Raw genomic sequence first — 27,067 nt, 5'->3', positions numbered from 1 at the left:
TAAGCTACTTTGTACAGTTCAATTTGTTGTGGTACTCAAAACTGGGAACCATTGTTTGTACTGTTCTATAGGTGCATTTGTTTGATCCATTTCCAACAGTGGGCATATCCAAACTATGTAATTTGAACCTGGTTTCATTCTCCTAGGTCTGCCTGAGTCGGTGAACTTCTTTTTCACAGGTATACAGTTCCTAAATATAAGCTTTCCTCAAACTGATTCAAGTAACTGGATTTCTAACACCTTCAGACAAGTCCTTACTGGTGGCTTTGAGTCCTACCTTAACCTTTTGAATATTGGTGTAATTGAACCTTAGCATTCTTGCACCTGAAAGAAAGCTATAGTGATGGCTATCAGATACTGTATGCAGGAGGAGCTCCAGACTTTCAGTGAAAGGGTTATCTCCATACTTGCATGTCTCCTAATACGTCATCCTAAATCTCAGATTTATGTTAAATTCTCATTTTCTATGAATATAAATAATAAAATGTCAAACATGTTCATGACCTATTCAAATGTTAACAGTGGAATTATCATCTTATAAATAAAGAAATTAAATCTTCATTTCAAAAGTTTCACTTGCTAAAGAAGCACTATAATTAGCATACCTTTAATCTTCTGAATATTTACTATACATTGGGTGGAATGGGAGTTATTATACAAGCATGCAGTCTCCATGGATTTTTTTTGTTAACACCTTCTTTGCATGTCTAATACACATCAGGGTTCAAAATAGAACCAATAGAGCAATGGCTTTACAAAACCTTCTTTGTTTCAGTATTATCTGTTCCACTGATATTACAATGTTGGATTTGTTTGGACGGTATTCGCATTTTTCTGAAAATAATTATTTTTAGACCTGAATAATTGAAATGATCACTACAGTTCTCTCAGATAAATTCAGTACTTTGTATACATAGCTAAATAACACACTTATCTTCCATCATAAAAAAATTAATTTGTCTCCTCCTTTGGGTCCCCTCCTATCTTTAACCTCGTGCAAAGCACCACAGCTGGACTAAGAGAAGGGACAGGTACCTGCTCCCAAGCCAATATCAGCACTTGCCCGTGACTGTCTGCTGAAAGATCTATAAAGGCAAGATGGTTTGACCTGTGTGGAAATGTCTCCACTCTTTATGTGGCGAGGAACCGTGCTCACCATTTGAAGACATGAGTTCAATGTGCTCAGTTCATGTACCAACACCCTCCCACTCTACTCCTGATATACAGACCCTCCAGGACAAACTGAATGAGTTCATTTACTTTATTATTATTTAATGTCCAGTAAAACCTCACCATATCACTCTGATAAACCAATTTTCTCCCAAATATAGTTAGAGGGTCGACTCTCTCATAAGAGGAACATAAATCTTGAAACACTTAACTGCTTCGGTAGCATGTAGCAATATTTTAGTACATAATAACTGGTCTGTGTTATTAATGCCTGAGGCTGATTTGTCTTTTTCTTTAGGATATCAAGAATGTATTTCAGCATCTCTATTTGGAGATGGCTGCAACCTATAGTCTTTGTTTTGTCTTTGTGCAGTTTCGGATGGTGAACATACATCTCCAGAAATGGAATTTACCATTCATCTGCTCTCTACCAATCAGCAGCCTCCTGTTTTCCAAATATCAGAACCCTTCATAGAGGTCAGCCAGGGAGGAAGAGCAGCCATTGGTAAGACATTTGTCCTAATCAATCCGCTGGTCCAATGTCGATTTATTTCTGACTGTTTAATGTCCTGAGTATTGTAAGATAAAACTGTGGGGGCTTATGCCCTCTTCTAAGGTGGGAACAGACTTGGCCGCAAAAAGCTTGTTGTGAATCGACTTTATTGCGATAAGGGCAAGGACAAATTTATTACGTTTTCAGCTAAACTATTAGTCACGTATTCAGCCAGTGATTAACAGTCTAACACAGATACTACCATATTAGAGACTGGACGGTAGAGCACACGACTACTTTCTCTTGTAGCTTCTGGTTTTCAGGTTTCTTTAATCTCTCTCGCTGTCGTCTCTTGTTGTTCAAAAATTCTCTGCCGTGCAGGGGCAAAGTCAAGGTTTCTTTTATCCTGGATGATTTCCAATTAACCCCCCTCCCCCCAGTCATCTTTAGCCTTGTGTTGAATGATGTCTTTCTTAACCAAACAAAAATCATTCTTTCATTGTTGCTAACTCTGTTGCTAACCCTGTTGTGTTGACTACTTTATCATCATGCTTTATATTCCATCGTCTCTTACCTCATGGGGAGACAAATCTACGTCTTGTTCTTACAGAAGCTCTTTTCACTGTTTGCTCTCAAGGTCTTTTTTGCTGCAAGTAAGCATTTTAAAACTTGACATAATCTCCCAGAATCCCTCTGCTTTGACATCTTGTTCACACTGGGCCTTATTTCCCAAGTTTTCTTGCTTATCATACTACAAAGAAGGGTTCTAATAAAGTTAATTGTTAGTTTATGATAATAAATCAGTTGTTAGTCTATAATACCTAAAGTTTAACAATTAGTATTCTGGTTAGTAACTTTTTAGTAACCTAATAATCTTACAATTACCCCAGTTGAGGGGATATCCTTATTGACCCCTCATTAACTATTTTTGAGAAAAGCTACAAGCTCTAAACCTCATGTCTTGTAATGCACATGTCGCACAAGGTGCCTCTAGTAGCAAAGCATGAAGGGTCCTACTGCTAATATTATGGCTTGGGTCAGTATCATAAACATGGACAGAGTCTGGAACCATGGGTGTTGGCTGACATTATATACAGTCTCTCACAATTGGTGGTCATCTAGCCATTGTATTTCTTGTATTCTTTGGTCATTATTCTGCATCATTTTTACTAGGTGTTTCTGTGAGGTGGTGGTCCTTTCTATTCTAGGCTGCACCAATACCTAATAATTCCCTTTCCTTGATTCTAACCCAACTAATTGTGATGGTAACATCCATGGCCCAGTCACAAAAAGCGTCATATTACATTGATTACAATGTCACAATCCTTCCATCATGCATGGACTTAAAAGGTTCTCCAGCTTTCTCTATACCTGTATCTATCTTGTGGAGAATCCTTGCTAAGTATTATTTTCCTAGCCCATCAACTGTCTCTCTGAACTTTCATTTTGCTCCCTCTGACCATTACCAGTGTGTTTAATTTATCCTAATTATTTTTAAGTAATTTTCTCTATGGTGTAGGTGTCAATGCCTTGATAATTTAAAATATTGCCTCACTCTATTGGCTGCATTAACCATTTCATGCTATGCTCTTTGTCAAGTAGTTGCTCATGTCTGAGACCCATTCTTCAGTGCATTTCACCATGCATTTTGAATGTTAGTTTCTTCATATGTAACAAATCACATCTGCACACTTACACCGGTATCCCAATATCATGCCACTCATTCCTGACTCTCAAGTGATCTTATCAAAAGATCAAAAAGCAGGGCGTGTCTGTCTGGAGATCTTTCCTTCTCTCCCCCTGCATGCTACTAATGCCTTGGGTAGTGGCCAGACTATCGAATGCAGATTTTAAAAAAAACTCAGGCAAGGTTACAAATAACTCCAAGAGAAAATTATGAAATTACCAGTTTTAACTACACATTCCTGAGTTTCACTGGAAAGCTCTGGGCTTCTTGGAAATTCTACACTATATTAATTTAACGATTTGTATTCTAATTTCATCAGTCTGTTGCCAAAATTTCTCTTTTAGCTCCTGCATCAGCTAGATCTAACATCCAATTCCCATTAATTATAACACGATTTCATTTTTGAGCCCTGAAGAAACTTTACTGTCCAATACTCATAATATCTTTATAACAGAAGTCAAATATTCCCATTTGATTCCAGGCCTTCCATATTTTATTTGTTTGTTCTTTATTTTAAATGACATTTTGGTTTCTTAAAAGTAACTTGCTAAATAACACTGGACTTCTTGCATCTGAAAATTATCCCAAATTGAAATAACAGTGTTGCTGGGATAGCAGGTTTTGTTAATGTTCAATTAATTTCTCCCCAAAAGAAACTTATTTCTCAATATTCATAGAAACGACCTAGACTTTTTGTGTTTTTAAATTTGATAATCCCCTTAAACTTCAAATAAATTTTCCCATTGAGGGCATTAAATGACCACTCATATCAACTTAATTTTGTTTATCCATTATCCAAACATAAAATGTTTGCTTAACTGTATACATAACAATGTTCTACATAAAAAGGTCAAATTGATGAATTCATATTTCCAGTGCAACACTTTGTATGGTGGAAGCAAATATAAGGAATTTGAGTTCAGACGTCAGTGGGCCTTGCTGAATTTTCCATCAATTAAAATTCGGGAGCAGTAAATCCTGTGGGATACACTGAAATTTGTGCCCAAATTCCCACTACGTACTTCCAGCATATCAGGAGCACAAATTCACAAAATCTATCCTTCGAAAAAGCACATAGGCTGGAAGCGGTTTATTTAATCTCATTTCAACCTCAAGATGCGTTATATCTTATAAACATGAATTATGTGTATGTTATCCTTTGGATGCAATTGGTAACAATGGGGAATGCATTTATAACTAATAAATCTGGATGAGTTTTTTTTTTGCGACCAGCATTGTTCAGGATAGAAATCAAGATTGCCCAAATTAATTATTCCTTGAACTGAAGTGGTTATAGAAATGGACATTGAATTTAATTGCACTGCATTATTGAGGAAATTCTCCACTGCAAATAATATCATCTTTTAAAATACTTTTATGAATATAAACTTACGTCAGACTTTTTTTTCATTCTTGTTCTCTTACACTTCACTAGGAGTTCACCAGACATTAAACAGACTTTACATATTTCTGCCCCTAATCTGACATTGAGTCACATTTGAATGTGGGCAACCTCATATTACCAATTTGTGCAGTAGGCCCATGCACCCACAGAATTGGTTTGAGAGTGCTGAAGCTCATTTTGTGTCGAACACTTAAAGTTTGGTGAAAGAGGAGACTTTCATTCCATTAGTTTGCACTGAATTTGAGGCCAGGTCTCAGATGTGAATGGCCCAATTCTCACTCAGTTTCGAACTTCATTAGTTTTTAACCCAAGTTATAAGTGACTCCTTGTTGCCAAGCATGGGATTTAATGAAGAAACTACTATGATGGAGAATTCCTATTGCACGTTACTGATTCAAAGCTTCAGTGGGTAATAATTCATTTGCTCTCTTGGGTAAATTACCTCTGATGCCCAGTCAATAAATTTGTTCCTCCTGACCAATGTTCCAGGCCATGTAAGTGGGAGGGACAATATAATTTGTGAACACAGACAAATGTGTAAAATCACAGTGTTTTGTACAAATATTGGATATAAAATTCAACTTCAGTGGGAGTGTAAAATTGGCAGTAGCAGTTTGGCAACCTGTTATACACCCCACTGGAAAAGAAAATCAGGAGTGGAGAATAATGAGTGCTACTATTCATTTTTTACCCGTGTTAAAATTGAACTGAATCTCCATTGGTTTACAACTAGCGTTTTCTGTAAGTGAGGTATTTTATTGCTAAATACTAAAACTAACAAATATGGCAGAACAATGTTAAGGTGCTTAACTTTCATGAAAGTATTTTTCATCCACAACAATAGTAAGTAATTAAATGGCTTTTATGCGAGTTGCCAGGCTATTTCTAATTATTCCTTGTGTTTTGGAATCAGTGTTGTACTTAATGAAACATTAGCAAAGTTCAGAAGTAATAAACACCCTAATATGCACAGAAAATTATTTTCAAGTGATCTGCTCAGAATAAGCTAATGTGATTGTGTAACTAAATATTACTTTGTTTCTGTGTTAAGGTCTGAGCCAGCTGGCAGTTCGTGATGCAGACACATACCCAGATGACCTTCTGTTTGAGTTAGTGGAACCCCCTCATTTTGGGGTACTGATTAAATCAGACTACAGAGAGCCAGTGGAAATGGTGAAAGGTGAGTGACATTTACATCCCTGGTTGATTTTTCTCCTCCTCAGAGGCACTGAAGCCAACTGTGTCACCTTTACTGTTGCCCTGGGCTGAGATCAGCATGGACCAGTGATTAAGACCCACCTGGTAATGTTTTGCACACAGATGGTTGCATGTAAAAGCAGTAGTTTCCAAATTTGTATGTGGCCAAGGACATATAACTGGAAAGATTAGAAACCTGTTGTACCTCATTAACAGATTGGGGCTGGATTTTATGCTGTTTCCCTGTGGCGAGTATGGAGGCAGGAGAGCATTTAACTGGGCAGGATGCTGGTGGGTGGGGACCCCGATTAAGTCCGTGGCATGAAGGCCCATGGATGGCTTTCCCATCCCGTCACGAATTGAGGCCCTTAATTGGGCAATTATGCCCAATTAAGGGCCCCCTCCCGCCGCCAGTATTAGCCCAACGGCAGGCGGGCCATCACCACATGGGGAGCACAATGAGCAAACCTGAGCAGGTTGCTTGCTGGCTGCAAGGGTGGGGGTGGGGGGTGTCCCTCATTCAACCCTACTGACACCCTCTCCCCCACACCCTTCTCCCCCATGACTCCCATCCTGCGAAACCACTCCCGCCATGATTCATCTGTGGCCAGGGTCCGTCAACGATCCTGGGCCTCGGGTGGATGCATTACTGGCTGCAGCCACTGCCTCCATGATGGCCCTGCTCAGTAGAAGAGCTGCCGGTCTCTGAATCCCAGGGAAGGCCTGCTGCTGCCCAGTTAACTGCCTGATCGGCACAGAATGCGGTGGGCTTTCCCGCAAAGAAGCGACACGGGGCTCTCGCCGGCTCTTCAGCCGGTGGGCGAGACCCCTGTTGCCTCTGTTAAATACCGCCCTGTGGGTGTAGTTATATTTCAGTATGTGATCTGTCAGTTGAGCACAGCTGTCTGAGCTTCTCAGTTATGTAGCCTGTTCAAATACATTTAGTACAACTAGCTGCACAACCAAGTTCCTTTTAGTCAATCCCAATTAATGGGGTCATTTTCAACTTTGCTGCCTGGTCAGTAACCTGACTGAGCAGTTCGCACGCTCAATGTCACATGCTTTTGATTTTTGTTCCACTGATGTAGTTAAAATTTAGTAGGTTCTATGGTGGCCTGGTGATCTGCTTCCCAGGTGAAAAAGTTGAAAATTCCCCACATGTGTGCCATACCTCAATGCCAGACAGGTACATTTACACCAATGCCAATCTTAGACTTCTTGCACTTTTGGCATTTGTATAACCTCAGGTATCAGGTTATAGGCAGTTTTGTGCTGTGGCCTATTAACAACCAGGTTGAGACCAACCAGACTTCTTTCACACAAAATATTTGAAACCAACAGGGATGATATAATCAAAATAGAAAATGTTAGAAATACTCAGCAGGTCTGGCAGCATCATTGGAGAGAGAAACAGAGTCAACGGTCAGAATGTTATGTCAGGCCAGAGGCCCCGCCCACTGGCGGCAGAAGAAGTCAGTGGCGAGCGCACCACTACCGAGCCTGGAAGCCACACCATATTTTGCATGGCCAAGCTTTTAATTGGCCTCGGGCGCTCTGAGGCAATCAGCGGGCTGGCAGCTTTTCAGTTCCAGCAGCACCACCGGAAGCGGTAACCACTGCTGTGACTGCACTCAGCCTGGACCAGCAACATGGACAAGGCCATGGAATACAGTTAAGAGTGTGTGGCCTCGTCAGAGACAATCAGCTGGACCCTGGTGAGGTGAGGTGGGGGGAGGTGCTCCAGTGCAGATGGCTTGTGCCGCGGCTGGATCTTCCATAATATACCAGTGGCAGTGGGAGAAGGTCCTTAAGTGGCAATTAATTGATCATTTAATGGCCTTAATTGTCCTGGTGTGGGTGGGCTGTTTGTCACCTCCCCCACCACTCATAAAATTGCAGCGGGGGCAGGAAGGCAATGGGAACCCAGCACCCGCTGTCTGTCTCCTACACAATTTTACACCCCCCCCCACCCCCACCCCCACCTCCGGCCCGTTCCAAAAGTTGTGGCCAACATTTTAGCTCTGTGACCTTTCACCAGACCTGCTGAGTATTTGAGCATTTTCTGTTTTTATTTCAGATTTCCAGCATTGCAGCATTTTGCTTTTGCATCAGGGATGATATTCTTATCTTGCATCTGAGTTGGATTAAAACCTAGGTCCAGAGATAAGTGGGAAATGTAATTTATTTGAGCAATCTTTGTAATAAGTAAAATTTTAACTTCTTCAAATGTGTAGCCTCCAGTGTCCTGGATTCCATCTTTAGCACATATGGAACATGACATGGCACAAAACAAACCTTACTCATGGGTTTCTTCTCTTTTGTTGATCTTTGAAGCATTTGCTGAGATTCTTTCTGTTGATAATTTTACTGAAATAGTTGGAAATCTCATTTTGTACTTGCACTAACCTTTTTGGCTAAAATTATTGATGGGAGGCATTTCACCCCAAAGAGATTCTTCATTAGTGACCCATTCATTTACGTGGAACTTAGATTCCAAGACTGTACTGTAAAGGAGGTACAGCGGCTGCTTCTTCTTTCCAATAGTACATCCTTTCTCTGTTGCAAGTTACTACTTCAATATACAAATAATCATGTGTGTAATGCATGCCAGAGAATTCTCGGGTTCAGTCATTGTTCTGTTGATTCAATGGCACATCATGCTAAAAGATTGTAATATTTACATCTGCAAATCTTAAATTGTCCAACCTGAAACAAATGTGTTTCTGTTTCTGAAAATTAAATTAAAATGCAATGAGATTTGTAGAATGACAGTCAGCAATTAACCAGGATTATTAAGGCTTGTTTGTTTCCAATGGGAACTTAACATCATAGCTGCATCATAAACAGTATTTGACCAACCAGTTCATAAGTATGATGGAATAACTTCTATTAATTAAATGATTATTGCTATGGGTTTATCATTAAGAGCTTATACGCTACCTAATGTCCTTTTTGATCCGCTTCTCATTTTTTACAGGAGATACCTTCACACATGATGATGTGGCACGAAATGCCCTTCATTACGTTCACGGTGGCACCCCGACAACTGAGGACAGGATGCAAATCTTAGTCACAGATGGAGTTAGCACAGCAACAACACTGCTGGACGTTCATGTCTCAGTGACAGATGGTGACAGACCTAGGCTTGCACCTGATTCTCTGTTGACTATTTCAGTGCCTGAGAAAAGCTTTGAAACTATAACAAGATCTCATCTGGCATACACAGTATGTTAACTCCAGTATCCTGACAAATAACTGGTTCTTGTTTCACTTATTGAACTCAGTTGTAAACACATTTTTTACACATTAAAAATATAGTTTAAATACGTATATAGGGCTGAATTTTGTTTTCCACCGTTGAGAGCAGCAGTGGGTGAATAAACGGTGGCTGGCATGCTTGTGCACGGCGGCTCATTTAAATATGCAGGACGGTAACCTCCCCCCCTCCAAAATCACGTGGCAGAGGTGGCCTCAGTGACACCGTGAACAGTGTCAGCTGTCTCTGTGCAGACGCTGGCGCCATTTTTAAAGGGCTGCAAGCCCTGCTCAGAATGCAGAGTTGCCCCTGTTTCCCCAACTACACAAAAATAAATGTTGGTCCCATTTTCCCCCAACACACTGAAATTGAAGAGTTGATCCCTTCTCTGCCCCCCAACCCCAACTGCTAAGAGGGCAGAGGTCACCCAACTCCCCCACGACACTACAAATGCAGATTTGACCCCATCCCCCACCACACTAAAAATCCTGAATTCCCCCTTTCCCCGCCTCGGTGGTGCCAGCTTTCCCTGGATGGGAAAGTGAAGGCACGTGAGTGCTGCCCGTTGCACGGAAGAAATGGATCCGATGGTAAGATCGCGGGTAATTCAATTTAAGTATATTCATAGAGTTTATTTAAATATTTAAAGTCGGGTCCCATTGCCGAGTGGTGGAGGGGCTGCCACAGAGCCTCGCTGCTGCTGGGAAGATCAGGCCCGGCAATCCCGGCGTCAGGCTCCGTGGAAGGCCACTGCCACTCCGATCTTCCGGCCCACCCTCCCACCGCAGAGCCTGACGGGAGCTAAAGAAAATCTTTCCAGCAAAAGAATGCATTCTTACACACTGTTTTTCTATTAGGTGATAGAAAGTATAGTTTATTTTTAGTGGCTGTTGTAAAACTCACCATAAACTTTGGTTCCCAAATATTAAAGGAAAGCACCTCACTGCTATGGTCTCTTTCTGTTCTGTTCCTTTTTTCCGATATTTCACTTTTCTCATGTATTCTTTCCTTTGTAAATTCTTGATTTTTTTGATATTTTGTGTCTTTTGTTTGCTTTCTATCTTGCACTTTTTAATTTTTCTGTTGTTTTCACCTATTCCCCTTTTATTTTTATTTCCACTCTTACTTTGGAAAAAAATGACCGAGGGCAGATAAACCATACTGGGAAATAACACATCACCTAAAACCCTCAATTAGATTCCTACCTTACAGTCACTCATGAGGATACATAGTTAGGAGATTAGTTAAATTCTTTACCTAATTTAAGCTGTGAATCACCAGAAATGTTCTTACTAATATTCTTTAACCCTATTTCTTAGTTGCTTCACTTCTTTTAGACACAACAGCAGCAAGCTTCATTACATGGCTCTGTTCCGAGTGTCCTAACAGATACACTCACTGGAGCTGCCCCAGGCAAATCTTGGTTCAAACTTCCTTCCTATTCCTCAACTCAACAATCAGGCCAAGCTCAGTCACCATGTGGGAGAATCACAGGTGTAAAGCCACTTCCACAGTTTATCACATTCCTACATGAGTGCTCTACCCAATTACGCCACTCCAACTGAAGTACTTTTACGTGATTTGCCTCTTCTATGCTGAATGCTTTATACAGTAATTGTTGTACTTAAATCTTGGGTTTTTGAGAAATATAAAAATTGGTTTCACAAATGAGTAATGGAAAATGATTAAAAATGTTAAAAAAACAAAGTAGCTGAACATAATCATTTACCTTTTCTTCTCTAGGATAATAATTCTCCTGACAGTAAAATCAGGATTCAGTTGATATCTGTTCCCATGTATGGTATTCTCACTAATCGTGATGAGGAGCTGTTGGAATTTTCAACCTTTACAATGGAAGATATTGATAACCAACGAATTAGGTAAAAGGGTTGAACACAATGTAGAATGCAGGACATACACAACATACCAGTTGCACTTCTTCCTGTAAAAGAAGTCCTTCATGTTGCCTTGAATGTAATATTTTTAATACTCCTCTGATAGACTTTAAGATAAAATCAGATGAATGGTGTTGGTTTTTGTATGTTGGTAGTCCAGACTCCAAGTTAGTCAATTAAAGAGGAAAACTTGTCTTATCACCGAATTTCTTGGCAGATCCTCCCATCAAGTGACCTAATGTGATAAGTTTACATTATAGTTAAGCAATTTATCTAAAATATTTTGAAGAACACCCTCTTTGGCCTTGAATTTTGATTGTTAGGTAAGAAATGGATAATGGCGCCACTGAAATAAAAATTAGATATAATTTATAAGCGATTGCATACTCGTTCCCAAAGCAGAATAGATTCCATTTCTTTTTATTGAGACAGTTAGAGGTTTCACATCATCAAGCAGACTGCACTAAATAGAATGACCAAGCCTTTGCTTCCATGCTTCAGTAACTCTGGTAGTGCTAATTTTTTATTTATGTAAAAAGTGGCTCATGGAACAGGAAATTTTACTGCTGCTGAACATGTTCTTTGGATCAAATCAGAAGCTGTATTGATTCCATCTGTGCAATGACACTTTAATGAAATACCTGAGTTGACATATTGAGGGTAATTTTCACTTTTGGTGCAGACGGAGGGGCTGCGGATGGAAATCAGACAGAGTATGTAACCTGCAGCCAATCTGTAGTTTTCTGCCCACTCTCAAAGTCAAAATTACCCCCATTATGTGTTGATGCATCATAATATGCAGATGCAAAATTAGTGTCAAACACAATTTTAAACACAAATATCTGTCCAGCATCTACCTATAAAATTCAAGGAAGTATGTCACACCTCAAAGTGTCACACATGTAAAGCATTTGTGACATTCATTTTGATTGGCACAAGTACTAAACTTGTAATACGGTAAGTCACAACTGAGCGAATGGGCCACCTATTAATATAAAAGTAACTTTTTTAAAAAAGCCGGCCATATGCTACTGGTTTCATGTGACTTCAATAATCTGTTTTCCCTGAGGAGCAGGAATTACAAGCAGCTGTTAATCTACAGGTTTATCTCAATAGTTCCCTCAAGAGGTGCCTATTTACAGCAATTAGAGATTGTGGCCCTGAAAGGATGAGAGTGATTAAACACAGCTTCACCTTGGCAGCAGTACATTGGCCCTGTAGTTACTTTGTGGATGCTGGCATATGAATGCTTGATGCATTCCTCTGAACATCCTATCCTCAATTTTAATGGAGGCATTAATCCATTTAAAATTAACACATTAACATCTCCACTTAATAGTGTAGGGAGGAATTTCAGATGAATTGCTCCCTAACAGTGAAATAACTTTCTTGTTATAAAATATGTGTCCTCCAACTTACCTTGAACAACATCACAAGAAATTTCCTACTGTGCGAACATGTTTCATAAAGATACTTTCTGTTGGTTAGGGAAAAAAATACCTTTCAGCAGGTGTGACTTTATAATTGACCTCAGGAACTCCCTAAGAGCAATTTATCTCCAATTGATGTCAGGATATGTGATTTGTTCATTTACAGCACTAATATCTTGTGTCCTTGAGAGTCAGGGTAGGCTATATGCTGCACCCATGCAGCCTGCCCCCACACTCCCAACCACCACCCCTACACCCCCAAGCTGGCAGCAGAACTACATGGTGTGCATAATATGACATAATGCTCCTGACCTTAAAAAACACCATAGCCTCTGAATTACCATGACCAATTCATTGAGAGATCTGCTAGTGTATATAGAATAAAACAATGACATTTTAGCATGGTTTTACATGTGTTTACAGTTAGGTAAAGCGAAGAAGTAGAGTGTATGAAATGCATTGAATTGATCTTTGCTAGAAAAATCCAAAAAATCTAAGAGGGATAAACAGCAACAAGACAATTAATAGTACAGAAAGATCAGAAATTAGATGAAGGGGGAGAAAAGCAAAGCCGACTAGCATGGAGGTGGAATGCATTTATGTTAATATGAAGAGTGTTACAAATAAGGTTGATGAGTTACAGGCACAAGTTACCACATGGGGTTATAGTATAATATCTAACGGAGATCAGACATAAATATTGGGTAGGAATAGAAACAAAACGTTCCTGCTACAACGTATTCACGAGGGATAGGGAAGGAAAAAACACAGGGGCGGTGTTGGTGGTGGCAGTATTGATCAAGGATAATATTACAGTTCTAGGGATGATAGTTCAAGGACTAAAACTATTTGGTTAGAATTAAAGAACAGAAAAGGAGCTGTTACATTGATAGGTGTTTATTATAGATCCCTAAATAGTGAGAAGGAGATAGAGGAGCAAATCTGCAGGCATTTCTAGAAATGTAAAAACAATAAAACAGAAATAATGGGGGGCTTAACTACATAATATAGACTGGGGGGAAAACAAAGTAAAGGGCAAGAAGCGTACGAATTCTGAAAATGTGTACAGCAGAACTTCCTTAATCAGTACATTCCTCACCCAATGAGAAAGGAAGTAGTGCTGGGTCTAGGTCTGGAGAAAGGAGTAGAGTAAGTGGAGTGTATTGGATCGGGAGAGCATCTGGATAATAGTCCTCTCCATACCTCTGTCAGGTCGAAAATTCCAAAGCTTTCCGATCCACAGAAAAAATTTCTCCCAATCTCAGGATTAAGTAGCTGGCCCCTTATCCTGAAACTAAGACCCCTAGGTTCTATGGGAATCAGTCTCTTGGCATTTACCATCACAAGTCCTCAAAGAGTTTTATACATTTCAATTAGATCACCTTTCATTCTTCTAAACTCCTGAGAATATAGGTCCATTTGGAGACTTGGAGACCAAAACTGTATACCAGATGTGGTCTCACTGAAGCACTATATAATCGCAGCAAGGCTTCCTTACTCTTGTACTTATCATTAGATTTGAAATAGATATGGAAAGGGACAAAGAAAAATCAACAGTGAAAATACCCAATAGGAAGAGACTCAGGGCTGGAGTTTAGGCTCAATTGCTCTGGTTTTTTCGGCACAATTCCTCCAATATTAGTGTAACTGGTGCAAAAGATTGTGGAATATTAAGCAACTTGTGTTCAGCACAAATCGAATTTTGACTAACTTTTGAGCTAGTTTTAAAAACATCGTGCTGGAAGCAAGTTCCACCCACCAAACTAAAGTGATACATTTTGGGAGAAACAGCATGGAAGGGTAGTGTAATATAAATGGTACTTTCTTGAGGCGGTTGCAAGCGCAAATGGACCTGGGGTGCATATTCACAAATCTTTGAATGTGGCAGGGCAAGCTAATAAGACAGTTAAGAAAGTTTTTACCAGGTTGATACCAGGGATGAGAGTCTTCAGTTTTGTGGAGAGATTGGAGAAGCTGGGATTGCTGTACTTAGAGCATAGATGGTTAAGGAGAGACCTAATAGAGGTATTCAAAATTATGAGGGGCTTTGTAAGAGCAGGTAGAGAGAAACTGTTTCCTCTGGCAAATGGGTCACTATTCAAAGGTCATAGATATAAAATAATTGGCAAAAGAACTGGAGGGGAAATGAGGAGAAATGACGTCACAGAGGGTTGTTAAGACCTGGAACGCATTACCTGAAAAGGTGGTGGAATCAGATTCCATAGGAACTTTCAAAAGTCAATTGAACGTGTATTTAAAGAAACTAATTTGAAGGGTTATGGGGTGAAAGCTGACATGTGGGACTAAATTGGACAACTCTTTCAAAGAACTGGCACAGGAACAATGGGTCGAATGGCCCCTTTTTGTGCAATGAATTTCCATGATTCTATTCTGGGATTAGGTTTGAATTGCTCTAGAAAAGAGCCACAATAGGTATTATGGGCTGAATGGCTTTTTTCTGTGATGTAGACCACGGTGGATTTATCATGGTGACGATCCAAGAGTTATTATTAATAGATTCTGTTTCTATCCTATAAAACGATGTTAAGCCAAGGCACTATTGAATATCAAGGAATTAAAAGGAAAGCAGTAGCTAAACTAAGCATTGGTCCCTCAGAGGATGAGACTGGGGAACTAATAATGGGAAATGAGGAAATGGCAGAGGCTTTGAACAAATATTTTGTATCCGTCTTCACAGTAGAAGACACAAAAAGGATCCAAAGAATAGTAGAAAATCATGAGGCAAAAGGGAGGGAGCAACTTAAAACAATCACTATCATCAGAGAAAAGATAATGGAAATACTAAAAGGGCTAAAGGCTGACAAGTCCCCTGGACTTGATGGCCTGCATCCAAGGGTCTTAAAGGAAGTCGCTGCAGTGATGGTGGATGCATTGGTTGTAATCTTCCAAAATTCCCTAGATTCTGGAAACGTCCCAGCAGATTGGAAAACTGCAAATGCAATACCTCTGTTCAAGAAAGGAGGGAGACAGAAAGCTGGAAACTATCGGCCAGTCAGCCTAATGCCTGTCATTGGGAAAATGTTAGAATCCATTATTAAAGACGTGATAGCAGGATATCTAGAAAATCACAATGCAATCAGGCAGAGTCATCATGGTTTTGTGAAAGGGAAATAGTGTTTGACAAATTTTAGAGTTCTTTGAGGATGTAACAAGCAGGGTGGATAAAGGGGAACCAGTAGATGTAGTGTATTTGGATTTCCAAAAGGCATTCGATAAGGTGCCACATAAAAAGTTACTTCACACGATAAGAGCTCATGGTATTGGGTGTGATATATCAGCATGGATAGAGATCTGGCTAACTAACAGGAAACAAAGTCAGGATTAATGGGTCATTTTCAAGATGGCAAACTGTAACTAGTGGAGTGCCACAGAGATCAGCGCTGGGGCTTCAACTATTTATGATCTATATTGATTTGAATGAAGGGACCAAGTGTATTACAGCCAAATTTGCTGACGATATGAAGATAGGTAGGAAAGCAAGTTGTGAGGAGAATACAAAGAGTCTGCAAAGGGATATCGATAGGTTAAGTGAGTAAGCAAAAATCTGGCAGATGGAGTATAAAGTGGGAAAATGTGAGGTTTGGCAGGAAGAATAGAAAAGCAGAGTATTGTTTAAATGGAGAGACTGCAGAATGCTGCAGTACTGAGGGACCTGGGTGTCCTTGTACATGAATCACAAAAAGTCAGCATGCAGGTTCAGCAAGTAATTAGGAAGGGAAATGGAATGTTGGCATTTATTGCAAGGGGAGATGGAGCATAAAAGTAGGGAAGTTTTGCTGCAACTGTACAGGGCATTGGTGAGACTGCACCTAGAGTAGTGTGTACAGTTTTGGTCACCTTATTTAAGGAGGGACACACTTACATTGGAAGCAGTTCAGAGAAGGTTCACTTGGCTGATTCCTGGTTTGAGAGGTTTGTCTTATGAGGAAAGGTTGGGCCTATACTCATTGAAGAATGAGAGGTGACCTTATTGAAACGTCTAAGATTCTGAGGGGGCATGACAGGGCAGATACTGAGAGGATGTTTCCCCTCGTGGGCGAATCTAGAACTAGGGGGCATAGTTTCAAATTAAGGGGTCTCCCATTTAAGATGGAGATGAGGAGGAATTTCTTGTCTCAGAGGGTTGTTAGTGTTTGGAATTCTCTTCCCCAGTGAGCAGTGGAGGGTCATTGAATATATTCGAGACTGAGTTAAAACAGATTTTTGATTGACAAGGGAGTTAGAGGTTATGGGTTAAGGCAGGAAAGTGGAATTAAGGCCACAAACAGCTAAGCCATTATCTATTGAATGGCGGATCAGGCTCGTGGGGCCGAATGGCCTACTCCTGCTCCTATTTCTTATGTTCTTATCAGTCACTGCTTTGAAGTGTGACTTACTGTTCCTTAATAATCTAAATCTTGATCATGATTAGATTTAACATATACACAATATCACAATGTAACCTCTGTAGAATGCTGAGTAACATATTTATCATCTATACCAGTAAATTATAGTTGATACTGTATATTTATATTACCTAACTGATAAACAAGAATCTTTGATTATACTTACTGTTTGCATAACTTACTTATGTAAACAGATACACTACAGACTTTGACACCGACAATCAACCCATCACTGATATTTTCCACTTTACTGTTTACGATGTTGATAACAACCGCCTCGACAACCAAATGTTTACTATCACCATCACTGCTGCCAGGAACTATTCACCACTTGTTAACATCAGAGATGAAGTCACTGTGAGTACAAAAACAAGCTAAGGTAGATAACACTTGTGGAATGATTCAGTCAAGTACATGAACGATGTGCCCGATTTTAACTCTCGGTAAGTGAAAGGGTTTTGAGTGAGTTAAAATCGGGACCAACATATCTGTTAACTTCAGATGTACGTCTTATCCATGAGTGAGTCTGGTCCTGGTGTCTTTCAGTGTGCAGCTCAAAGATCTGCTAAGGCTGCTTGGCACAAGGAACCAAAGTAGTTGCATTGAGGTAAATTTTCAACTTTAGATCTCAGTGCAGAGTTTAACTTTAATGGTGCTAACAGAAGCCTACATTTTGACCCAGATAGTGCCATCTAATACTTTGTGGGTGAAATTAAAGCTTATTTTGCTCATTTCACAGCCAATTTTGCAGGTCTGTGTTCTGAATTCCAAGGGTGTCTGAAGTACATCCAATGTCATGTTGAGTCAGGTGGTACATGGCCACCTTAAACAGTTGTTTGGCTTCTCGTGGTACGTGGCCACCTTAAACAGTTGTTTGGCTTCTCGCGTATACTAGTAGAAGCACAACACCTATTTTAAGGACCTACTCTGAAATTGGTTAAAGACTGGGTGGAACGTGTGCTGCGCAAGCACCGACCAGTTTATCAGGCATAACCATAGTCTACTTAGCGGTCCTTAAAGGGATTGCTGTAAGATGATGTAAGTAAACCTTTTTTTAACCTGTATATGCATAAGTAAAGTGTTAGTTTTAACTCCACAGCAATACAGTAAATCGCTAATGCCTCCCATCCCCCATTCCACTTTGTATTTGCACCACCACCAAACCCCACCCCCGCCAGCTCACCACCCCTACCCCAGGACCTATAAGAGGGCCACTACCACCATCAGAGCCTGCAGATCCTGCTCTAGGCCCAACTGGTGTGCTGCAGTAGGACATCCATTTGACACCCACAGTTCCCCAGTTTCATGAGAACCAACTTCAATCAACCTTCAGCTGACTTCTTTCGATGTGTCTGCAGTCATGCCATCCTTTCGTGTCCATAGTCAGGTGCGACCAATTTCAACCGCATTTTGTGTAATCTAAGTTGTATGTTAAATAATATGTTTTAAAGGAGTGATGTTAACTACAGGATATGGCAACTATTGAAAATAATAACTTCATTGGGAATGATCTTGCTCTGTTGTTTTTAAAATAAATGATTGAAGAACACACAATTTGAAGTGATGGCTTCATTAGGTGTTGTATGGTCTGTAACTTTGAGGTTCAGCTACTCACTTGGTGTGAAAGGTGTGGATGGCCTGTGAATCTCCACAAGAGTTAATTCCCAATATCAAATTCTGTGATGCAGGAACTGCTGGTTGAAAGAGAGACGCACAGGCCAGAATTTTACGTTGTGGCAGAGGCTGGCTGAAAGGTCGGGGGCGAGCCCACCTCCGCCGGGCCTGGAAGCCGCGCAGTAATTTTACGTGGCCCAGACCTTTAATTGACCTTGGTCAGGGCTTCTGCTCCTCTGAGGCTGGAAGGTCCCATTTACAAGAGCTGCTGGCCAATCAGAGGGCTGGCAGCTCCTCAGTCCCAGCAATGCCACTGGGAGCGGTGGCCAATGCTGAGATTGTACCCAGCGAAAGGAGCAACAGGGATGCTGTCCCCGAGAAAGGTGAGTGGGGCTTTAGGTCTCGCTGGGGGCAATCAGCAAGGCCCTGGCGAGGGGGATGGGGGTCGATCAAGAGGGTCAAGGGAGGTGCTCCCAGTGCGGGTGACTTGTGCCAATGGTGGGGCCCTCTGTGGGCACAGGGTGCCTGATCAGGAGGGCCCACCTCAGCCCACAAGGTGGCCACCAGGCATTACCGGGTAGCCTCCTCAGCTGGCGAAGTACCCAACTGCCGCTGGTAAGATACCAGCAGCTGCAGGAGGAGGCTCTTGGGAGCGAATTAATTGGCCACTTAAGAGTCTCAATTGGCCTGGTGCGCCCGGGCCAGTTTCCACCTCCCCCGCCACTGGTAAAATGGCAGTGGGGGCGGGTGGACAATGGGTATGGTGTTCTCCCCCCCCCACCCCGCCCACCTCCCACTTGATTTTATGCTTCCCCGCCTCCAACTTGCTCCCAGGGTGGGGGGAGGGAGTGGGGGAAGGTGATGTGTAAAATTCCAGCCGCATTGACAGCTGGCTAATGAGTAGCCTTTATAAAGGCTTGGGATCAGGTCTGTCTTAGTGGCCTGGAAAGATGCATGGAGAGGGAAGGACTTTGTAAAATTGACATCACTCAGCCCATTGAAATGACAGTATGAAGTGGCAGTCATTTAATGAGTTATATTTTTAATTTGGCTATAGGTAGAAGAGGGAGGAAGAATACTGCTGTCGTCACATACTATCTTCGCAACAGATCCAGACACCCCACAGAAGGACCTATTAATAAAGATAACCACTGCACCTGCATTTGGCTACATTGAAAATCTGAAAAGAGGTATTTGTGCCTACCTTATGTTACCATAGATTTAAATGAGGGAACTTACATAGCTGTTTTTTCACATGAACTTATGAAAATGATGGACAGGAAGCAACCTAGAGGTCCATTCAGCTTGTCCCACATAAGGCATACACTCCCCAACACACCTGGAAGCCATATAATCTCTTTGGAGAGGCAAACTACCAGATTTTACTGCCAAACACAGTGATGTAATGAAGTTACCAAGACCAGTGCTGTGTTATCTTGTTCCTGGCACTGTTTGGCATTTTGCTGCATTAGCACCAGTTTCAGTGTATTTAGAGTAATGAGTAGTACACAGCTTGCTTAGTGTTGATCCTTAGTGGAGGTGACAGTATAATTATGCTACAGAAAAGAAGCACAGCTTGTGCCTTTAACTTGTCAACAGATGCCAAACAGTAAGAGCAGTAAAACTGTTGAGCAAATACCATAGATTGAGGAAGTCTTTTGTAACAAGTTTGTGAGACTAAGCAAGTTTGATTCTTTGGTGAGAGAATGACATCCAATGGAGGAACAGTTTAAAAGATAAAATACAAGCATCCTTATTTGGCATTTTAATCTCAAGATGTTAATTATTTGTTCTGCAGAAAATTTAAAAGCTACAAGCATTTTACTATACGGTCATATTTAATTGTGTTAATTAGGCAGAATCACAATCTTCAATGTTAGTTTGATGCCATCTAGTAAAGTAAATTTGACTCTCCAGTTTGTATTATTATCTAAAAGCAATGTAACTAAAAATCACAAGATGTATAGGTGTATCAAAATGTGAATTACAAGTTAACCAATATCCCTTGTCTCATAGTTTAAATTATTAAATTGTATCAGCCTGTGAAAAATATGATTTTTGCTTTGGTTTATCGTATGTTTTCAATAAAACATTTTGCAATTACCTGCTGAGTAAATATGCATCTAAGCCCATTGCAGCAATTTCTCTTTGATCTGTACTCAGAAGTCCATGTGAATACAAACACATGCAGACAGAGGTGACACTGCAGGGAGGAGAGTGAGAAAAGACGGAGCTCCTTATAATGCACTAATATAATATATATGCTTCAACTATACAAATCCCTGGTTAGACCACACCTGGAGTATTGTGAACAGTTCCAGGCATCACACCATAGGAAGGATATATTGGTCTTGGAGGGAGTGCAGTGTAATTTACCAGAATGATGCCTGGACTCAAAGGCTTAAATTACAAGAAGAGATTATGCAAAGGTTGTATTCCCTAGAACTCAGAAAGTTGAGGGGTGAGTCAATTGAAGTTTTCAAGATATTAAAGGGAACACATCGGCTAAATAGAGAGAACCTACTTCTGATTGGGGAGTCTAGGACTCGGGGGCATAGTCTTAAAATTAGAGCCAGACCTTTCAGGAGTGAAATTAGGAAACAATTCTACACACAAAAGGTGGTAGAAGTTTGGAACTATTTTCCATTAACTGCAATTGATGCTGGGTCAATTGTTAAATTTGAACCTGAGATTGATAGATTTTTGTTATCCAAAGATATTAAGGTATTTGGGGCAAAGACAGGTATATGGAGTTAGGTCGCAGATCAGCCATTGAATGGCAGAACAAGCTTGAGGGGCTAAATGGCCTACGCATATACACTTCCCCATGTTAGTACAGTCCGTACGACTCATAGAGAGCGCATTCATGTGAAAGCAATTTGCCTGCTATACACAACGGTTGGTGTGACCAGAGGGCTTGGTGTGGTGGGACTTTGCTTTCTACATGATATTCACTAGTGTTTCAGATTTAAAATTTACTGTTTGAAATAATCTACAAAGCATATTTGATCGGACAGACTGTAGTGCCCAATCTCATCTAATATAAAATCCACTAGCATCACCAGTTGAGCTGATTTTAAACCATCTAATGTCCAGAACATGCTTGTACTATCTTCCAAACCTGTTAGTTAATTCTGCTTCTCTCTCCACAGATGCTGCCAGACCTGCTGAGTATTTCCAGCATTTCTTGTTTTTATTTCAGATTTCCAGCATCTGCAGTATTTTGCTTTTATTTTCTTTTAGTTCATTTTGATTTCTTATTTGATTCTGTTGACAGGAGGAAGAACTGATCAAGCTGTCATCATCAGCCCTGACGTGCCCTTCTCAGTGCAGGATATTCTTGACAATAATATTTACTATGTGCAAAGTGTCCATCGCAACATCGAGCCAATTTCAGATGGCTTTGACTTCTATGTGACCGATGGTGCTATTCAGTCTCCGGTGTACCACTTCAACATTATAATACTGGTATTTGGCATTCACTCTGTTTCTCATTGTTTATTGAACACATAGAGAGGTAAGAGACAAAATTATGTCTCACTTAAAGGAAAATGTTTTCTACAACTAGTGGGTATTTTTACTGAAGTGTCCAAAATTCAGTTCAGAGGCACAAACGATTGAAGCCCATATTTTAATTTTAAGTGCCTGGCAAGATTGGGCACACTTGGGTCGAACACTTAACTTAGAGCTCGCATGATATTCGGTTCCATTGAAGTTAATCGGGCATAAAATCAGGCCTCTGACTTGAACATGCTCTGTTCTCACCAGGTGCATTAGGGAAAAATCAGCACTTAAGAATCAGGAAATTATTGAATGTCTGATTAGGTCTCAAGAAGAATCTAAAACTGTTTTATTCTGTATGAACTAACGTTTCGGGTCAGTGACCCTTCTTCTTCCGAAGAAGGGTCACTGACCCGAAACGTTAACTCTGCTTCTCTTTCCACAGATGCTGCCAGACCTGCTGAGTGATTCCAGCATTTCTTGTTTTTATTTCAGATTTCCAGCATCCGCAGTATTTTGCTTTTATTCTGTATGAAGTTTGTCAATTTTAGAGTATTACAGCACCTGAGATATTATGGCCAAAACACCTTTACACTATTATCTTATTGCAAAATTACTATCACGTCTGTCTGTCATGCTTAAACTTATCTATCATACCTGATTGAATATTCCCACCTCACAATTTGCATCTTAAATATAGGTAGCATTGCCCCCGTAGCATCACCTGAGACCTCTCACCCAATGCTCCTTCCAGCTGCCTCTCCCATTTGTCTGTTGCTATCCTTGTGAGATGAGTCTTAAGATCCATGTTCCAAGAACTGGTTTTAAATTCTTTGAGGTGCATGCAACACTTTTACTAAAGTAGTAAAAATGCAATAAGATTCTATGATAGGAAAAGTGCAGTAAGAGCTTGAAAAAACATAAGCCATAACCCTCAAACTGGCCTTTGTCACGAGTTTCACAAACAATTGTCCTAATGTTCAACTGAGAGCTATGTCTTAGTTATTTAAAGGACATGGTGCCTTTATACATTTGGCCCAACTGGTTCATGCCAGTGTTTATGCTCCACACAAGACTCTTGCAACCCTTTTTCTAACCCCAAAACATAACATATTCCTTTCCCCTTCATTTGTTTATTTAGCTTCCCCTTGAATGCATCTATAGTTGTTTGGTAGTACAGAACTTGAGTATTGCTGAAAATAGAGACATGTTGTCAAAGCTTTTTGTCTTGCACTCATCAGGACAATCCACAAGAATACCAATGTAAGGGGAAAACAACAACTTTATACTGTGTGAGAAGAGAATGTTGATTGGTTGGCAAGCGAACTCTGATTGGTAGAGGCGTCTCCATGGAGAATGCACCAGTTTACACTGACTGACAGTTAACTGCCAAGCTTTCTTGAAATTTAAACCAGGCAGCTTGACTCTGATTGATCAAGGCATTTCCCTGAGGAATGAACCAGTGAATGGTTGTTGGTTTCCCTTATATTGGTATTTTTGCGGTTTGCCCTCATGCGTGAAAGATGAAAAGCTTCGACAACATGTCTCTATTTTCAGCAACACTCAAATGCATCTTTGTTATTCGGATCAGCTACTCCCTGTAGTAATGTGTTCCACATTCTAACCGCTCTCTGAGTAAAGAAATCATAGAAGATTTAAGACACAAAAGGAGGCTATTCCGCCCATCGTGTCCTTGCTAGTTAACGAAGAGCTACCCAGCCTAATCCTACCTTCCTGCACTTGGTCCATAGCCTTGCAGATCATGGCTCTTCAAGTAAACATCCAAGTACTTTTTAAATGTAGTGGGAGTTTCTTCCTCTGCCACTTTTTCAGACAGTGAGTTCCAGGTCCCTGCCACCCTCTCAGTGAAAAATGCTTCCTCATCTTCCCTTTATGCATAAGGAGGCGATGGCGCTGTGGTAATGTCATTTGACTAGTAACCCAGAGACCCAGGCTAATGCTCTGGTGACATGAGTTCAAATCCCACCACAGCAGATGGTGGAATTTGAATTCAATTAATAAATCTGGAATAATAAATAAAATAACAATAAATAAAAAGCTGGTCTAGTGGTGATCATGAAACAATTGTCGATTGTTGTAAAAACCAATCTGGTTCACCAGTGTCCTTTAAGGAAGGAAATATGGTGTTCTTACCTGGTCTGTCCTACATGTGACTCTAGACCCACAGCAATGTGGTTGACTCTTAAATGCCCTCTAAAATGGCCTAGCAAGCCACTCACTTGTATCAAATTGCTAAAATGTCTATGAAAAGGAATGAAACTGGACGGACCACCCAGCATCAATCTAGGAACTGGAAATGACAATGGCAAATCCAACCCTGTCGACCCTGCAAAGTCCTCCTTACTGGCTTCTGCCCAGGATTAGTCACTGGCTTGTCTGCCTTGACCAAGGGTAAACCTACAGCTTTCACAGAGATGGACAGACAGTCACATGACTGCCTCAGTGTATTGACTAGAAGCTTCTAATGAGATTCCACTTTAGGAATTTCAGTCCCTTAGACCTCAGGATGTTAACATTTACATCCAGAAGGGTTGGCCTTTTCAAGGTTAATGTGCCAAGATGGCTTTGAATATTTCCACTTGTAATGCAGTCCTCCATTAGAGCTCATAAATATGAGTTAGTCAGTAATAAATCCAATAAGAAATTTGGGAAAAACTTGCTTACCCAGAGAGTGGTCAATATGTGGAACTTGCTACCACATGGAGTAGTTGAACCAAGTATCATTAATGCATTAAAGAGGAAGCTATTTAAGTACTTGAGGGATAAAGGAATAGTAAGGTATGTTAATAGAGTTAGATGAAGTAATGTTGGAGGAGGTTTGTGTGGAGCATAAACACTGGCATCGACAAGTTGGGCCAAATGACCTATTTCTGTCCTGCAAGCTCTGCATATTTCTATGACTACTGCTTGTGTGGTGGATAAACCCCCACACATACTGGTTGAACTGGATAGCCTGTTTCTATGTTGTAATTTCTATATAATTCTGTATAAGTCAGAGAACAAAAAGAGATTAGGAGTTCTGATCTCTAAATTGGGGTTAACCATGTTACCATTTAATAGCATTTTCATCACTGTTCAGCATTAATATTTGTCTTATATTGTGTGTGCAAGCCATTTTTGCCAACTGTTAATGCTATCGAAATTATTCTACATATACATACTATCAAAATGCCAGAAACAAGTTCATTTGCCCTGTTTCTCTCACCAGCGGAAGAATGATGAACCTCCCAAAATGATTGTTGAAGCTGTGCAAGTAAAGGAAGGAGCGAGTGTAGTGATCAGAAATACCTCACTTAGTCTGCTTGACCTGGACACACCAGAGAATGAACTGGTTTTAAGAGTGACCAAAAAACCCAGCCATGGTAAGTCCATGGGCAGATCTCAATAAGGGATTTGACAGGCTATTTGCGAGTTGAATCACTGGGGAGGTCTTTGTTAAAGGCTCCCAGTCAAACAACACCTTGATTTTAATATTAACATCCCTGCTTACAAATCCCTCCATGTCCACCCCACATAATCTCCTCCAGCCCCCAAACCCCCAGCACTCCAATAATTCTGGCCTCTTGAGCATCCTCTTGAGCCTGAGGGTTTTATAATAATTTCACAATATGCAAACCTAAGGATGAGAGAGAGAGGGAGTGGTGGTGGTGGGGTGGTAGTGTAAGGAATGAGGTGGGGAGGAGGGTGGTAAATAATTGTTTGCTATTGTGTTACAACCAGGTGAGAAAGGTGTCTAGGGGTCCCTCTCGGCCTTCACCTGGTCTTACCGTAACAGGGTTTTACTTTTAAACACACTGTATTTTTAGTTCCCCTTTGGTGAATTCTTGTTCACCGCTTTTCAATTATAAGGCAAAGAAACCAGCACAAACAGGTTTTCTTAGGTTTAAAGAAGAAAAGTTGAAATTTATTAAACTTGAACTTAAACTCTAATTCGGTTAACGCCAACGGATACACGACACGTTCACGCGAGCATGCATACGTGATACACACATGCAAATAGAAACAGAAAAGAGCAGAAGAAAAATAAAGTGGAAAAGTTTGAGGCAATATCTGAAGAGTTTTTGTTACAGTTCTTTGAGCTCACTGTAGAGTTCTTGATTGTAGGTAGATCTTGCTTTTCATTGGGGCCCAGTATTCTTCTTAAACCTTGTTCACTGTAGGAGACTTTTCTCTTTTGGGGTTCATATGTCTTCAGTAGATTTGGAGTTCCATGAGAAAGAGATGGAGCAGTCAGGAGAGATCTTGTCAGTCCAGGAGCAAACAGACACTCTCAGTTCAAACTGTTTGTACAATTCAGAAAAACCCAGGTTGCCAAGCAGCTAAGTCATGTGACTAACTGGTCTGACCACATCTTGGATTGCATCACCTTAGCAGTCTCTGGAATGCTCCTGTTACACACAACACCTGGTGATCAAGGTCCATTGTGGGTTGAATGTGTTAGGGAATGGTCCTTTGTCCTTCCAAGCACCTCTGTTAATATGCAAATATCATTTCCAGCCACAGCTGATTTGTTTAAGAAGTCCTTTCTTCACTCCAGTAACAGTTTAAAATCAATGTTCATGACAAAATGAATGTGCCTCATTCTTGGCAGGTCGGGGCCTATCACGACAATAGGCAATCATTTTATGATTTTTTTGACAATCCTTGCTAAATTATTTTGGAATGACCTGACAAGTTGAGCGTCCTTTTGTTCTATTTATCAATTTTCTCCCCTCCACATCTACCCTCTCCTGAAGGTGTTGACTCCTTGGTGGTGTACAACTCAGCAGGTGGTGGAATCCTTTGGTGCATCAGTGAAGTAGTTGTTGTTCATGTTTGAGGACTGACAGTGAGTTCCATAGGCTATCCATTTGTAGTGAACATCCTGTCCTCACATGATGTACTTTACAGCAGGGAATGATGGCAAGCAGACCCCTAGCCACTTTTCCTTTTCCTAACGTAGGTTTGTCTGGCCAATTATAGATATCCTGTTGCTGCTCCAGATATGATCAG

The 27,067-nt window shown here is 40.6% G+C and overlaps 1 protein-coding gene across 3 annotated transcripts in view; it reads left to right on the top strand.

Moving 5' to 3' along the window:
• The window catches only part of fras1 (Fraser extracellular matrix complex subunit 1), a 617,312-nt gene that overhangs the window by 463,125 nt on the left and 127,120 nt on the right, over positions 1-27,067 (top strand). For 2 of the 3 annotated variants that reach the window (XM_068039130.1, XM_068039149.1), the window contains exons 35-43: positions 147-179; positions 1,544-1,675; positions 5,807-5,935; positions 8,930-9,177; positions 10,952-11,088; positions 17,134-17,296; positions 19,611-19,743; positions 21,831-22,021; positions 25,284-25,437. In XM_068039130.1, coding sequence (XP_067895231.1) covers positions 147-179; positions 1,544-1,675; positions 5,807-5,935; positions 8,930-9,177; positions 10,952-11,088; positions 17,134-17,296; positions 19,611-19,743; positions 21,831-22,021; positions 25,284-25,437 — 1,320 coding nt within the window. The remainder of the gene's footprint in view (positions 1-146; positions 180-1,543; positions 1,676-5,806; positions 5,936-8,929; positions 9,178-10,951; positions 11,089-17,133; positions 17,297-19,610; positions 19,744-21,830; positions 22,022-25,283; positions 25,438-27,067) is intronic. The other variant, XM_068039139.1, reaches the window with a different exon arrangement.

Source organism: Heterodontus francisci, chromosome 1, assembly GCF_036365525.1.
Source record: "Heterodontus francisci isolate sHetFra1 chromosome 1, sHetFra1.hap1, whole genome shotgun sequence".
NCBI lineage: Eukaryota > Metazoa > Chordata > Chondrichthyes > Heterodontiformes > Heterodontidae > Heterodontus > Heterodontus francisci.
This window is presented reverse-complemented; position numbering and strand designations above follow the sequence as displayed.